This window comes from Bombus vosnesenskii, unplaced genomic scaffold (assembly GCF_011952255.1).
Source record: "Bombus vosnesenskii isolate JDL3184/JDL3185 unplaced genomic scaffold, Bvos_JDL3184-5_v1.1 scf7180000013285, whole genome shotgun sequence".
Lineage (NCBI taxonomy): Eukaryota > Metazoa > Arthropoda > Insecta > Hymenoptera > Apidae > Bombus > Bombus vosnesenskii.
This window is the reverse complement of record NW_022882938.1, coordinates 3,825,724-3,843,008: the sequence shown is the minus strand read 5'-3', so window position 1 is coordinate 3,843,008 and position 17,285 is coordinate 3,825,724. Positions and strand designations below refer to the sequence as shown.

The following is a 17,285-nucleotide window of genomic DNA, read 5'->3' as shown; positions in this document are numbered from 1 at the left end:
AATTTTGACAGTGGTGACTGACGCTAACTTGACAACGCTGACACTATATATTCTACGCGATAAATACCACTGTCGATACGTACCACGTAAAACACATAGTAATCGTGTCGATCACCTACAATTACACGAAAGTATCTAACCTACCTTAATTGAAGATTAATCAACTTACATAAAACATCTATACAATCTCCCACGAACGAGAAGTAAATTCTCTCAAGAATTTAGAGACCTGAAATACTTACAAGATACTCGACCAAATGAAATTCTTTTATTTTATCGTTATTAAATGTAGCTTGAATAGAGCCATTAAATACAGCTTCTTTTAATTCATTTTCGATAATTCTAGTCGAAGGAGGCTGCGTTTGGTATCTGCCACTTTCTCGTACGAAACCTTTCGAACCTATACAAGTAGCACCCCGTACGCAGGAGAGCCGCGGGCCGTAATTACGTTACAAGTGGAACATGTGGACATTACGTTTCCTTTCGTGCGACTAATCGTATCTGATGTAATGGCTGTTAGCTGGTGAGCTGGTGATCGAAACAGGCCTATAGATCGAGGATGCATCTGCCTATCTGTGGCGATCGCGATTATCGATCGCTGTTGGGACACTCTTACGTTCTCAAACGAAAGCCTATTGAGATGTGCTGCCTTGGACAGACCGATTAATCTTCGAATAATTGCTTTGCCATCGAAGCATCGACTCTCATGGTAGGACTTTTTTTTTTTTAAATGAAATCGAGGATTTATTATCGCGGTTGTTTTAGACGTACGAACGCTTAAGGGGAATAGTAGCTGGTTCGTTGCTGGATAAAAAAAAAATTAAATCGAGTACGCGAATGAATTGAAGTTAAGTAGCATTATTTCTTACGTGGTATAACACGCTACTTACGTGGTAACTTTGTCTAGACGGAGCTCTGTCTACCTCCGCATTCCTCGCGTTAACTTCTTGCACCATTAGGAACCATAGAGCCTCTGGAGAATACTTTTATAGCTGTCTAATTGCTTTTACTTTCCAGCCAATGTTCGCGACTAAGTGCTGTCCAATGACAGTCGAGATATTTACAATTATGCCGTGTGTGATCTCAAAATGTGAATAGGATAAACCTATTTGCGCGATATAGGATTTTTATTGCATATATGTACGCATTACGTTGACCTGTGATTTATATTGTACATAGTAATCGTAAGATTTTTATTACTTTCTCGTATATATTATTTTATACTTCGCCGCTATATTACCAAGCGTTATATTCGAAGAATATTACCAATTCAAACAGCTACGGCTAAAAAATAATTGGTGAATTTAAGGATGGAAATGGTGCAGGTGCAAGAATGGTTATTTCGTTTCTATGTGCTTTTTTTTCTCTTGTTGCGGAACAAAATTCGATATCCAGACCGATATCGAAGCCAAGTTATCCGCGATGGGCATTGCTTAATCGAATGGAAATGCAAATGGCTAATGACCCGCGACCCGGCTGACACTTGACCCGGCTCGTTCAACATAAATTTGCATAGCTCGCGTTATTTGCGGCCAGAGCTCAACCCCGGGCCTAACCGATATCGTACAGTCGACAGAAAAATAATTCTTTCGATACGATAAGCTTAATTGACTTGAAGCGACACACTTCTATTCGAAAGAGTCCCTTGGACGACTTGGATTTTTGGTCCCGCTGGTTTCAGACGTTAAAACGAATTTATTGCCCCTTTCAGTTTCCCTTCAGAATTTTCTACGATGGAATTAAGAGCGATTAAAGGCTGCCCGTGTAGAATGTAGGAATTAGGTTTTCAAATATGCATGAACGTGTTGTCTTGTTTTCAGTTTTGGGAACATTTAAAAGAGAAATACTCCGTTTCCAGTTTGTTATATCATAATTTTAATACAATTTTTAATCGTCGCATTGACAACCGTTCGGTGTCGTAAAAATTTTTAATTCAATCACTCACGTTTCACCCATTTTTCTACTAAAAAAAATGGCTCGGCTTATAGTTTGTCGTATGGCAATATAAATTTTAGTGATCGTTTCAATTTATGGGTAACACTAAAACTTTTGAAACAGACCGGACTATTCGCAACTCAAGAGCAGAATAAATTCCAGTGAACAACGAAAGAGAGTAGCACAGAATTTTTCACCGACGAAAGGTTCCTTCTGAAACGTTCACCATTCGTTAATTATCAGCGATGGAAAGTTCACTCTCGATCTGCTCCGGTTCCGTGCACTCTTTCACTTCGAAGACAAATTTAATAATCGCCCTCGGTCACTTGGTATTCTCTGCTGATCTGCATTTTTCCCTGGTAACCGTGTACAAAACCGAAGAATCTTTTGTCACGGCGAAACGTACTGCTTTTAATTGCAAAGCGACTGTACCTCGTCATCGTGGTCGGCTCGATCGTACGGATTTTATCGACGGAAACATTTTTAGAGGATCGTTTCAAATTCTTAGAAGATAAATACCTTACAGAACATTATTCCATATTTTTTGAACAGTTTAACGACTGGTCCCGGTAATTCGTATCTTATGCAAAGTGATCACATTACGACGTGTAAACACGAGACAGAGTATTTTAAGTAATTCCTCATTTGAATAATGTTAAATGAATAATGTAGAAATAACAATCAGGCCCTATTTAAAAGAACGTCGTTTGAAACAACCTTCTTTGTCTAGCTTATAATTTAGCAATGACGCAATGTAAATGTACAGAAGTTTCCAACAAACTTTGCCAAATATGTACGTACCTACGCCAAATTTATTATTACACGTATATTAATTTCATTTATTTCTTTGCTTATTTTTAATTATTGCAAAGATAACAGCCTTTGGTACAGCTAAAGATCGATATAAATGAACAGATGATTAAGAATTTGCAAGAGAAGCGGAGTAGATGGGCGAACGAATCAACTACCAGAGGTATAGTTAGTCCTGTACAGAGATTTAAGGTTAAAAAGCTGGAGAAATTCCGAGCAGCCTACGTAGCTTTTTACAGTTTTACGGGCAGACGTAATGTCATCTATGAGTCTACGTTGTCTCAACGTGACAAAAATCCGAGAGATGCTAGGAGCGGATCGTTTTGAAGAAATTAATTCCATCGTGTGGTCGCATTCTATTATACATTAGCTGCGATGATCGCAAAGAATAAAATCTTGCAAAAAAGTTTGTCTCGAATTTTTCGATTAAATTAATCTCTGTCAAAGACAAACAAGCGTTCGAATGTGTCAGAGTGAAAAAGTCGAGAACTTAAAAATTTAAAAGAACCTACGTTGCATTTCAATATATATTATGAAATGATTTCCCAGTGCCGAACAAACTAGGAAGCGCGGACCGATAAAAGCGTTTCACGTAATTGACAGAGAAAGAGAATCGAGCGTCTCTGGTTGACGTCAAATTTTCCCGGAAACGCGTGCAACGCCTGGACCATATTCTCTCTCTCTCTCTCTCTCTTTCTCTCTCTTCTTCCAAGCTGGAGAATTAAAAAACGATCGAGTTCCTTCGGCGCTCGCTTATGGGGTCGTAATTTTTTTCCCTTCTTCTCCACCACGTGGAACACGGCGAAGTAAGTTTGTAGATGAGTTTTAACGGACACGGGGCACGTGCTGGCAACGTCTTCTGGCTTATCCCTCTTTCCACGGCGACTCTGGAATATACTCAGCAGCCAAACAACTGCGGCAGCTGTCCTGAACAAACTACTAGCCTGTGTGTGCAGTTCTCGGTTCCAAAATCTTCCACTCTCTTATTTCCTTGCTACGTTACACGCATACGTGTACGACTCGAACAATTTTGTAAACTTTCGTTCTTTTTTCTTTTCTTCCTCTTTGTCCCGTTTCGAGTCTCGCTCGGACTGGTCGAGTTGCTTGAATCCAAACTGACTCGACGTCGAGTGATTTGATTAATGAGTGGAGAGATAGAAACTTGAAGATATTTCAAGTCAAGTAAATATAGAAGGTACACGTTGGTAAACCTCTGGTGTTGTTTGAATTCAAATTCGTGCTCGTACAAATCAAATTACATCCATCAAGCGATTCGAAATTAAATTGAAGCGGTAGATAGATAAATACAGAGAATTAATAATAAGTAATATACATAGAATCGATGAGTAATATAGGCAGAATTAATTGATAAAGAGCTTGCTTGACGACTGGCCTTGCATAGCAAGGATATCGAACGCATCTAGCGAAAAGTGCAACATTCTGACGAGGACGAAAACGCTTATCAGCGACACGATCCACGATATACGGGTTGAAACGGCGTGAAAAATACCTAACTCGCCTCCATTCAACTTGACTAGTACGAACGAGACTTAATTGCGACTCTTCGAATCGTCGCTGTTCTATTTTCGTTTCTTGTTCCATCGACTTCGCCTCGTTAATATTGTGTATTAATATGTATTAACGACTCATGTATTAATATTACCCAGAAAAACGTCTTGATTTAATCTGATGGGAAATTCGTGACGATTAAGATGTCAGGTCACGTGAACAAAGCAAACAAAGGTAGCAATCACTGGAAGAAAACGCTTAGTCGTGCTCTGCACGCAAGAAAACGACTGTAATTCGTTTTTATATTCGCTCCTTGTTTCTTTTTTTTTTTTTTTTTTTTTTTTGTCTAGCAGTTTTCGCTCTGGACGCTGCACCGATCGTTCGTGCTTCTAATTGACACTTCCCTCTATCCGTTAATCAAGACATTAAAAACGGCACAGGTGTCGTAACTGCGATTTCTTCGCGTTTGGAAAGTTGGACAGGATCATTTTCTCCAGATAAAATTGAGTCAGACGATTGGCAAATGTAAAACTTACGAATAACGACACCTTAGCCCTTTCATAATTCTCGATGTAGCGTATACCACGATAAGTTATTAATTAAGTACGCGATAAATATACCCAGTAGTTCTCGACAAAATTGCTCTTAAATTTCAGTCCGTGAAAAATACCAGAAGAACGTTTTATCGATAGAACGCTTTTACTCTGACGAAATAGAATGATTCGTAGACATATTATCGGAACGTTGTATTTTCTCGTATTTGCTCATCGTAATGCAATTATTTCATATAGGAAAACTGGTCAATAAACATTCTGTGTCGTTGAAGAATTAACAATTGACAAGAGAAAAATTGTTCCCGTGTCTAAAACCTAAAACGATTTAACTCTAAGAGAATTAAAATTGTTGCATAAAATTTTTTACCATGGAAATACCGCTTTATATTTTTAGAAAGATCCAGTTTCGTTATATTTGATATATTACTCAATTACTTTGCGTAATTTTCTCAGCTACCTACGCTTCGTTATCTAGCGAATTATTCGAGACAAAGAAGCAGGCCACGGTTAATCAAGTTGCAAACTGTCGATCGCGCTAATTAATGAGACACACGGTGCACCGTTCCAGCGTCTATTTAGCGTGCACGTGACCCTCGTACACCTGTTGCTCGGCGGCCTCGTGGAAACGTGAAACGCGTCCAATAGGGGAACTCACCCTAATTATTCCACTTACCACTGGAAAGAACGTGAATTCGAGACGAACGAGGGTTGCTGTGGTAAAAATACACTAGAACGAAATACATATGTATTTTCCTCCCCACAGAACAGCCGCAAATCTCTAGAGGTGCGGAGAACGTTCCACGCTATTCGTTATAAAAATAGCATGAACGTGTGTCCGATATTATTAGACATTGTCCTTACATAGAGAAGGATTTCAGCGGTAGAAATGTCACACTTTTTGTCGGTATTTTTTTAAAGAACAATTTGTCACTGTTGGTGAAAAAAAAAAACATAGAAAAATATTCATCTTGTTCTCGAAATCTTGTAATTTAACGCGTAAAAAGGAATAATGTTTGGAATATTTTAACCGATATTATGCGCTTCACATCGCATCGGATCGTGACAACGAGAAGGAAAAGTTCGGTACGACCTTCGGCGATTATGGCACATAGCAATGACACGCTAATGACAACATAAGGATTACATCAATTTTATGTCTACTCTAACAGAGGCAAAAATTTCGGAACAATTACGTTTATTAGTGAAAATTTATTTAACCAACGGGATAAAAGAACCTTCTTCGTTGTATGTTTATGATCACATGCACCTTCTAACTTTATTAGCGCCCACGGTGCGAATGCTCAATGCAAGATACATATTTTTCGTTGACGAAAAGTCAGTAAAACGGTAAAAAAAAATTGTTTCGATATTGTTGCTAAACTGTATTTCTGTGTAATTGATGTTTTGCTTCAAGTAGATTGCAGCTCCGCCACTTGGAGTCAGCGTGTTCGTTATGTCAAGTTAGAAGGATTTTAGATGAGGAGAATTGCACGAAGAAAATAAAGGTCCGTGGTTGCAGAGATTGTGGTAAGATTCCGTAATTTCCCTGTACACATCCTGTGTCGTTAAGAATATACGACACAAGTTGTATAGACTGCGGTTTCCCCGAAAGGGCTGACCAGGGCTATCCGGTAGCCAGATAAAACTTATCTATCTCGACGACGACGGTTTGTTTGCGCTTGGTACGTCGTCATTTTGTTGATAGTCTTTTCAGCCACGCCTCTCGTATGGTTAACCATCAAGAGGAACGATCGTCAGGTTTGGGAAACGAAGGAGATTCAACGAAGGATTCTTTCAAACGAGTTTGTAAATTACCGTCTTGGGAATTTGTCGTGCAACCAGAAGAGAATCGTAGTATTGTATATGTAATTCTTCGCGGATCGTACTATTTCATTTTTTAAATCCTGTAGATGATAGAGATTAAACAAATTTATTCGTACGGATATTTCAAGCGTGTTTGTTTTGAAATATCGTATTTTCTCGATTTCGTTCTCTGCCAGGTATATGATTAGCGTTCAACTTCTGTAAAAGCATATGATTCATTTTCATAATTCCAGTTATCGCTACGACCTGCTGCGAATAACGATGAATGTTAAGATAAATTACGAAAGACATAATGTTTATAATATCGCATTAGATTTCTTGACTATTTGTAACAGAGAAAACAGTTCATTTAATTCAATTCTGCAAACTTTATCACGGAAGATTGCCATCTTTGTAAAACTGTAACCGCGTACTATCTGGTTTCACGAAAGACTGTACGTTTATTACAATCCCAGTTGTATGATTAGCGTTCCACTTCTCTAAAAGCAAATTTATTTACTTCCATAATTTTACGTATTGCCGGACGATGGTAATTGCACGATTATAAATTGCAAAAGATCTAACGTTTATTATACCATAGCGTTCCTCTGCTATTTCTAACATCTCATTTTCCATTCATTCGTAACATTTCGATCTTAATTCAATTCTATCGACTTCCTCGCTTTGCAAACCTCTGTAAAACCACGTGTTCTTCCATTTAAGAGACATTGCACGGTAAGTACAAACCTAGTCACACGATCAGCGTGCAATTTCTCTAAAATCGAACGATTCGTTTCCATAATTCCAAGAGACGATACGAACAATGGTAAGTTCTACGACAAATTGCAAAAATTCCAACGTTTACAACACCATGTTTTCTGATCTGTAATTGTTTCGATTTTCTGAGCGAATTTTGTTACGGTACAACGGAAATTATCCTCCAATTGAATTTTACAAACCTTTGCATGGGAGTTTGCCATCTTTGTGAAACCATAGCCATGCGTTATCTCGTTTAAGAGAGATTGTACGGTGGTCTGCGTCGGAACGAACCGAAAGCCAGGACCACGATATAATCCTGCGGGTAACGCGAGAGATAAAAAAAAGCAGCACGGCACGAAGGGGCAGCCCTTGGTCCGAATCGCGGCTCGATAATGACGACCATGTTAACGAGCGCTCTGGCGACATTGTTGATTATCGCGAAACCGCATGTCTCGGCACGATAAGAACGGACAACGAGCGTGTTACGCTTAATAATTAACGTCTAATCGGCGAAAGTACGAATCCTTATGGCGTGTTATTAATGTCGCTAATGATCGGTGTCGTGCCAGTTAAATCAGTTAAATGGACGCAACTACTGGCGGAAATGCGGGAAACACTATGATTTGCGAGTCAGGATAACGACTGTGGGACAACATCTCGATACGTCTATCTGTGGGATGAATCTATGGGAAAATCTGTAGATCTATAAATTCAACGAAGAAATTAATAGAGTTCGCACGTTTGGATGTTCCGATATTCTAAGGATATTCTTTTGGTGTAGTAAAATTTTCATGAAAATCTCCGCCATCTACACAATTATCAGGCTGCGAAATTTATTCAAATTAATTTGAACAAAGGCGTAGATGTTTTTCTATTTAAAATTCTATTCGATGCCGGTACATATAAAGGAGGCTCCACACGTTGAAATATCTTGCGATTTACGTTTAACGCTTTAGAATTTTTTATAATTTTATAGCAAATAAATTTCCTATCGAAAAGAATCATCGAGGAGGCTCCTGATTTGTATCTGGCTAGGCTCTTTCGTTTTAAAATAAATGGCTAGAGATGTTCGCGTCGCGTCGTTTCTCGCGATTGTACTTCGTTTTCCGATTCTTAGGCGAACTTTGTCCAATACGCGTTGAAAAGCAGAATCATCCGTACGCGACTATTTTCTACAGATCTGTTTCTCTCGATTAACCAACGTCTCGCCCGTTTCTTTCTAGCCTTTAACTTTTTATCTTTTTACAATCAACATACCTCCTATCAACGATAATAGAACCGCAGTTGGGAAATGATCGGACATTTTGAAACGCGTGTTTCAACGTTGCTATCGCGCCACGAACTGAAAAGAATCGCTAACGCGCAGGTAAACTGAAACTGATGCAAATTTTATGAAGCCTAACTGTCGATGCACGCATCGCAACATATTTCAGCGAGTAGAGCGGCCTTTTAATATCCTTAAAACGAGATTCCACGGCCTATTTCTATGCGTGAAAATCGTCCTAATACCGATCCTCGCGAGCCATCGTTATTCAATTCGTCGAATTCCACGAAGTTAACTATGCGAAAAGATCAGCAGAGGGAGGAAAGTACGGGCAACAAGTGGCAGCGGCATTGTTAACCGCGGCGATTATCAAGAAACCGCGTGTTTCACCGAGATATCGTGTCCTGGCGGCGTGCGTCCCGTGATAACGTGCATGCACACCATGCCAACTTCCTGAGACGATCCGATACGTCATCGGGCGACAAATTCCAACCACGAGTATGCGCGCGTGTGTGAACGAAGCTGAAACACAGACTCCTAAAACTCTGGTACTTGCGTCCACGACGCGTTGCGACGTATGGACCAATTATCGTAGACATGTTGATTAGCCGGTTGGCTACTCTCTTCGAGCCCACTGGCAGATAAAACGGCCGATTACGCTGAATCGTTTATCGTTTCGCTGCGTTCGCTCTAAGAGCTTCGTTACCGTGGCTTTTCCACGAGAAAACTCGCCAGGCTATCGAATATTAAACGGTTCGCCAATTAGCAGCCACAAAGGGACGCCGTGCTCGAGATAAGAGCCACAGAATGACCGGCATTACGAACTTAATTATACGCATGTGTACCGTGAGAAATCATCGTTTGAACGTATCGATAGGCGAACAGGCCTGATACGAATTTATTGGCGCACGATCGATATTTTGTAGATTTTCAAATGGAAGATATCTGGTGTGTTATATATTTCTCGTAGAAAATTCCTATATCGGAATAAATAATCATTTTTTCCATTATAAAGCAGTCATTTTATTTATCTCGATATAAATTATTATTCTTAATGCAAGTTTTTGTTTTCCTGCCGCGTATGTAGTTGGCTAGTTTGTATAGTTTGCAATGGAGATCTAAATTTGGACAGGATCGATAAGCAATAGAACGACGGATCGATCGATCCAGAATTGGTTCGAACGATCGATTTTATTGACCGACTTTGACGCAGTCGAACGGAGATTATTAATAGAAAGCTGCTCGACGAATGATATATTGTTCTATGATTTCATACGCAGGTATGTCGCTCGTGGCGAAAATCTCCCGTCACTCGTTTTTATTCCAGATTCTGTCCAACTACTCCTTTCCTCCTTCCTTCGTATAGTTTCTAGTTTCGTCAAACTGAAAATCACACGAGTACTTGTATCAAAATAAATTCTAGCCAGCGCTATTGTACTTTTATATTTCCATTTTATCTTCCGTCGTAACGAGTGTCTAAAACGTCCAAAAATTATATCGTTAAACGTCTATGCGATACATTCTTTCTACAGTTTTGTTTTATTTCCTTGTAAGCGAATACTAAAGATTTACGACGATAATTTTCTTGCTGCGAAAAGCAGCACCGAGTCGAAAACGATTCGAAAGAATGTGAGAGGGTTAAACAAGGGCTACCAGTTTCTCGAAATGATCGATCGAAATGTGCATTGGTATCACGGCAATTGGTATCGAAACGGACCATTACTTTCTCATTTCGCGGCGTTATTAATTCACGAGGTCGCCGCCGGTTTTCGTCTCGACTGGCTGTAATCTACCACAGGGAAATTACACGCGGAATATTTTTCAAAGTCCCTCTCCGCCGGTTGCACTCCGTGAATCACGATAAAACAACGATACGTACGTACAGGCCCCGTTTCTTTCTCCCTTCTTTTTTGCCACAGTTCTCGTTATCCGCGACCGATCGCACGCGTTCGTGATCGAAACGAGATCACGACCAATCGGATCGTTCGCCACGACGCAAATTGCCTCGACCGAAACCGCAATTAGCGCAAAATGTTTCGTGTACTGTTAAACGAACAACTGACTGTAATATTGTTAGGTGGAGAAACGAATTTTTATTAACGACTCAACGATTGTTTTATCGGTGAAAGGACAAATAGGGATAAAATGTCATACGAATCGACGAATATTTTTATATAATGAATCACTTGCGATACTTAAAAAGAAAGAAAAAAACGTATATTTTCAGACGAATGTAGCTACGCGTTTCTCTGTATTTGATATAATAGGAAATTCCTGTTTCAGCGACCGATTCGAAAATATAATTTATAGATGCATTCGTCAAGATCAGTTAAGAAACTGATTATTTTCTATTTCTTTGAACATCTGGTGTTAAGTTTCAAATTGTTCGTAATTATACGAAATCGTCATGCCTCTGCACATGGAAATATTTATTCGTAACGATATTCATCGTAGCTTTGAAATCATCTCGGATCGAAAATGTTAATGAAACAAAACTAATTGCAGATGAATTCTGTTCATATCTCAACGATAATCGATATCTGTCCAAATCCTCTCAGGAAACCCACACGAAAATGAAGTAAATAAATGAGAGATTAGATGCGAGATTTGATTTCGCTTCGTTTGGAAACGTAGAAAAGCCCGAACTCGATCTGCTATAAACGAAGATACGAATAGATAAAAATACGTGACTCGTGTGACTCGGTACAACTTCAAAGGCGAGTCGATGGAAAAGAGGAGCGAGATCCACTCGAATCCGTCTTCGGTTCTCGGTGATATCTACATGAACAAAACGGATCAAGCCATTCGCTGGAACCGGTTGCCAGGAAGCAGCAGCATCGCCGGATAGCTTCTTCGCTCGAGATATCCCCTACTTAGAGGCGAAGCAGCCTCGACTTGCGTTCGCCAACGAGCACGCGTGTACAACGGGTGTAATCCACCCGTGAGATTTATCATTAAGCCGCGCGTTTCAGTAGATGTACATCGAGTACAAGTTTCGAGTAGAAGATAACCGTGTACGCATCGCTATTGCGCTTAAATGCAACGTAAAAAGTATTATAATTCGATCTCGGTTGCATCGTTTTTGTCGATAATTCTTTCAGAGACATAAGATTAACGTTAACCTTAGCAGGCTCGGTCACAAAGACCGGTTTCGATATTTAATTAAAAATTGTACATTCCTTGTTATTTCCTACGATCGTCCAACTTTATGTAAATTCTTCTGTTATCCGATTAAACAATTTCTCGATTTTTCTTGATAGAAAAATTTACATAAAGCTGGACGAACAAAAGAAGTAACGACGAACGCGTAGTTTTAAATTAAATATTAAAACCGGTCATTTGTCCGGGCCTGGTAAGGTTGGTGTTAAAGAGGTGATTTATATGGCAGATCGATATTATCGATTTAGGATCGGAATTGTACTTTTCAAGCTGTTAAGAAGTGCTAATATATTACGTTGCTGGATGTTAACGCCGGATAACGTTTGATCCAAGAAGCACTGCGGAAGATATAAAACGCAATGCCTTAAACATTGGCATTAAAATTCCAATTACGTATCTATCTTGTTTCGCGTTAATCAAAATCTTTTCAGATAGACGCAAGTGAAAAATAAAAGACAATTATCTTTTCCCGATCTCAATAAATCTATCTCCGAAGAGATTAATGAACGTGTACGATGCAAACTCAACGAGTCAGTTTCTAATCAAAGAGTAAAACACTACATTACGTATTTAATTAAACACTCCGATAGCAAAATCGCTGCCTGAAGTGCTCGACTTCGTGCCCGAGATTAAATTTTGTATCGAGTTTCTGTGACGAAACGTGAAGAGATCTTGTTAATTGGAAGCCGCTATTTCCCTAATATCTAGTTGCAGAAGAGAAATGGCCCGTGCTCGCAGAGCAAGAGGAAGCGTGTCAGGGTCAAGGGTCGGCCACTTCTGGAACAAGACTCCCTTCCCCACGAAAGAGAGTCCCTCCAACTGCAGGAAGTGCATATGCGACCGGGATGCAGGTTGCACTGCTACGGTCTCCACATCTGTTACAATCTGTCCGAGCCTAAGTCACGTTCGCGCGCCTAACTATTCGTCACGTTAATCCGTCGCGAGTCTGAATGATTACGAGACGACTGGTCTGACTGTCAGGGTTAACTTTCAACGGGGAGAAGCGTGCCACGGAGCTTTACCGTGAATCGACGCGTCTTGGTTCGAGTTTCTTTCATTCATAAATTTGGTAATCGCGTGATTCTTGAATTCGTCGTTTTTAAATCGTAGATAAATACGTACAATTGAACGTAGCAAAGTACATTTTTGTTTCTACGTACGCAGTTTAAAGATAATCTATAGATATTCAGGTTTATCGACACCTAGATACTGTCGCGCGATAATTTGTCAAGCAAAATTTCGAAAATCTCATTAACGATATTAGTTCAACCGACTTTACTGTTAATCGACGAATCCAACGAATTGCATTCTTCACTTTGAAATTGTAGATAAAATGTACGTAGAAAATAAGAAAAACTAACTAGGTTTCCTCGCACAATAATTTGCCAAATAACAGTTTGTACAATTTCGTCAAGGAAACTACATGAACAAAGTATCGCGTGGTATTGCGTCAACAGCATAACAAGAAATATCGATCATCGACGATATTTCCAAAAGAAAATGTAATATTACGTTACAAAGATACATAGTACGTTAATAACATCAGTGCATCGCATGTACTACATGAACCAAAATAGAAATACTATATACATAAAAATGACAAAATCCCCAAAGTAAAACATAGTACACTACGTCCCAAAAATCCTGAAAAAACAAAAAAAAATACTCCGTATGGTAAAAGAACCGTAGTACTACCTCGGTACGTAATGGTAGGAAAAGAAGGTAAAAAATATGTTTCATAACCGCAGGAATGGAAAAGAAGCCATAAACGCGAGAAGTTGCGCGCTGAAAGAAGGACGTGGACGGTCGCGTTTGCTCGGTTCCATACCTCTGGGCCTGGCGAAGGACTTCATGGCCTTGATTCCCATTCCGGCATAAGCGTCGCCGCCGTAGTCAACGTACATGAGTGCTGTCCTCCCGTGCTCACTGTACATACACGAATTCCCGGATCACTGTCATTCACTTTGCGTCTTTTGTATTTCCCTGTGGCGTGTATCGCGCGCGAACGCGCCTCTATTACATCACTTGGATGGAAAGTAACACAACAAGTAGGGGGTTGAACTGAACTCGTCTCGGTCGTGGTACGATCGTCGGTTCCATCGAGGCAAACGTTCGCTGCTCGTCGATCGAACGATCGAACTTCGATCGGTCACGGCATCGCGAACAATAATTGCGAAAAGGGAGTCGATGGCGGAATCGAAAGTTCTCTTTTAGCCCATGCTAGATGCTCGAGGTGTCGGCGGTTCGAGTGGTCGATGACGCGAGCTGTCAATGGAGCATCAGTGGTCTGACAGAAGCGAAGCTTGCCGTTAAGAACTTCTCTTACACTATTTTACACACTATAGCGAAATGCCGGTTCGCGAATGAATACTTTCATCGAATTTTCAAACAACGATCAACGTTTAAAAATGATCGTTCTCGAGTATCGTCTGGTGCTGTGTGACGCAGCAGAGTCGAGAGAAAGTCTTCACGATCGGAAAATCTTCGACTTGCTGTCAACTTTAGACGTTATCGAACATTGTCGATAAGCAAAGGCACGGTTTCGAGAAGCACGAGACCGCGAGCCATGGCAGGTCTCTCTGTAAAGACGGCAGGTGAGCAGCTCGGCGAAGAAACTGGTCGAACTCGGCTACGACTGGCAGGAACGACGAAGAGAAACACACGAGGCGACTCCTCGCGTCTTGCAAGCCGGTCCGCGCGTAGTGTCCAGCATGTGTTTGCTATCAATTCATAACCGCGACCCACCGGGCTATTTCCGAATACCTGCTTGCGCAACCATGACTGGTGAAAGAAGAGGGGGGACACCGGAGCGGAAGCAGAGGAGGCTCGATCGCGGGGACCTGGCTCCGAAAATACGCGAGGAGAGCTTCCAGTTCGCGACGTCCTCGCGAGCCGTGCCACGATTTTCCGATCCTTGGAATCGGGCCGTAGCTCGTTTCGATCCGCTCTCTCACTGGCGCCTTGCCGATCGTGCGCACACACGTGGAACTCGACGAAGACACACAAACGAACGAAACGACAAACGACGATATACGTATGGCAACATAGAAGAACACCACTGTGATCGGATATAATACGAGAGTCCCTCGAGAGTGAAGATATTTTTCGGATGATCTAGATGGAAGATCGGGCGCGATCTTGGTGGTGGAAGAGCGGTTCGTTGGTTCGTCAGGCCGAAGCGCCACCGTCGAGCACGTACGACCGCGTTCCGCAGGTAAGTGCGTACGCAAGGAGAGAGAGACGCAGGGCAGGAACCCAGAAGAAGAAGAGGTAGCGTAGAAGAGAGAGGAGGTAGAGGAAGAAGTTCGAGCGAGCGAGCCAGCTGGACGAAGAGGACATGGAAGAAGAGGTGGAGGAGAATGAGGAGAAGGAGGAAAAGGAGGAGGATAGAATCGTGTATGGTGGAGGGAAGAACAGAAGAGGCGAAGAGACACGGTCGTGAGGGCAGAGAGGGGATCGAGAGAGTTTATTCGAGGCAACGGGCCGTGGGGGACGTGGCGGCGGAGCCGACGGCGGAGGTGGACAAGCACCGTGGGTTATTCCTTGTCCTTCGGCCCGTTGAATCGCGTAGATTCGCTCGTTGGCTGGCTGACGAGATAACGGAGATCGTTGCGGGTCTGCGTGTACCGAGCCAAATATGACTTCGAGAGGGGAAAAGGACAGAGAAAATGGATATACGTATAGCAAATTGGATACGATCGCTCCCGTTGCGTCTATACAGACAGCAGCAGCAGATCGTGCGATCCGGGTTTTTGGAAATTCGCAAAACTTTGGAAGCGGCGCGTATTAAAACGAACGACGTAAATCGGAAAACTTACTGAGAAAAGCGAATTTGTCCGAAGAAACGGGTCACAAGCGACAAAGAAAAGCAAACACGAGGATTCACGAGTAAAACGCCAAGGTAACGATATACCGAGGAAACACACGATCGGTAGAGACAAAGAAGAGACGATCGGCCGATAGAGAGAAACGAGCGCGCGAAGAAGAGAAAAAGAGAGAGGAGAGACGGTCTCTCCCGGTGTCGGGTCCCCACCAATCCCGGTGCACGCTGGCTTAGCCTCACTCCTCGCTTAGTTTTATGAATGAATACTCTCCCGTCGACGCGACGCGGCAAACTCACACTGGCGTCGGCGCACACGACCACCCGCTTCCCGTCTCGTTCCTACCACCACGATTCTCCCACTCCCAACCTTTTTCTTTCCTTCTTTATACTACCTTCGCCATCTTCGTCAATTACACGCTACTCCATCCTTCTTCCTCTTCCTACGTACCTTCGTCACCCTTTGAATCTCTTTTTCTCCAATACATCCATCCTTCTCTCTTACGCTCCTATCGTTTCGTCTTCTTCTAGGCGTACGCATCTACATATATCTCTCTTCTTTTTTTTCTCGCGTTCATCTTTCCTCTCTAACAAGCGCGGGTTATATATATTTGTCCTCGTTGCTCCATAGGTTAAAGATGATCGCGCGAGAGAGTGTACGAGGCCCCTCATGGATAGACGCAGACATAGACCAGACCATTCCTTCATTCGGTCGGCTCGTTCATTCATGCCTCAGCCACACGTTTCAACCGTGTAGTCTGCCCGGCTGAAACTGCCCCCACCAACCAGCTACGCTTTTCCTTCTGCCTCTCGCTGCCGCTGACGTCGCGACGACCGCAAAAGAATACTATTCACGGGCCGACGATCTCGCTCGCGCCAAGATTTTCTGACGCGTCCCTCCAACACCGGGGGCGGTTTTCCCCGGCAACACGTGCGGGGGAGGAATGCCCGATGAATGAATCCTCGAGGAGGTTTCGCGTGCTACGCTTCGCTTTTGTGAATGGAGTCCGACGATGCTCCTCGTTTCTTTCTTGCCTAATTTTTACCCAGTATTCGTTTTTTAACGTTCTCTTTTTGTCCAGACAGTTGGGACATCCATATAGAAATTATTTCGCGGTATGCTGTACGTTACGCATTGTCGAACAAATTACAATTAGCTATACTATACTAAACGACGATAAAAGGAAAAGCCAGTCTCTGTAATCGTTTAATTAATTCGGACGTTTGTTTCAAACTACCGCCCTACGAAGCATCTGGAACCTCGTTCGAGGCTTGTTTCAGCTGTACAAGATTCTGGAATATTCCATGCTTCTAGCGCGACTGCCACGCTCTTTCGTATTAAAAGATACAACGTTAAAGATGATGTTAATTATCGTTCGATCCTCGCGTCGATTTCTAAAGGAATATACATAGTATACTGCTTACACTATGTCGCTATTGATCAATGACGCGACGAATCTCATTCTTCGACATACACGAGTTTCTTCACTGTCGATAAAAAATTTGCAAATTTATGATATCTTTCATCTTTTCATTACATCAATTTGCTTCGGCTCGAATACCATGACAATTGATATTACCATCACTTGCCCGATACGACACAACGTAGTCACCTGACTCGGCAAAAAAAGCTACCCAAAGTTGCTTCTACGCTGCGAAATAAAGTTGGCTT

General features: G+C 41.8%; 1 protein-coding gene across 6 annotated transcripts in view; it reads right to left on the bottom strand.

Annotated features, from left to right (window-relative positions):
• The window catches only part of LOC117232286 (ETS-like protein pointed), a 145,331-nt gene that overhangs the window by 47,069 nt on the left and 80,977 nt on the right, over positions 1-17,285 (bottom strand). The window contains exon 1 of one of the 6 annotated variants that reach the window (XM_033491597.1): positions 13,622-14,119. The exons of the other annotated variants lie outside the window; for them this stretch is intronic. Coding sequence (XP_033347488.1) covers positions 13,622-13,727 — 106 coding nt within the window. The 5' untranslated portion in view covers positions 13,728-14,119. Of the gene's footprint in view, positions 1-13,621; positions 14,120-17,285 lie in introns of those variants that run through there. 6 annotated transcript variants of the gene reach the window in all.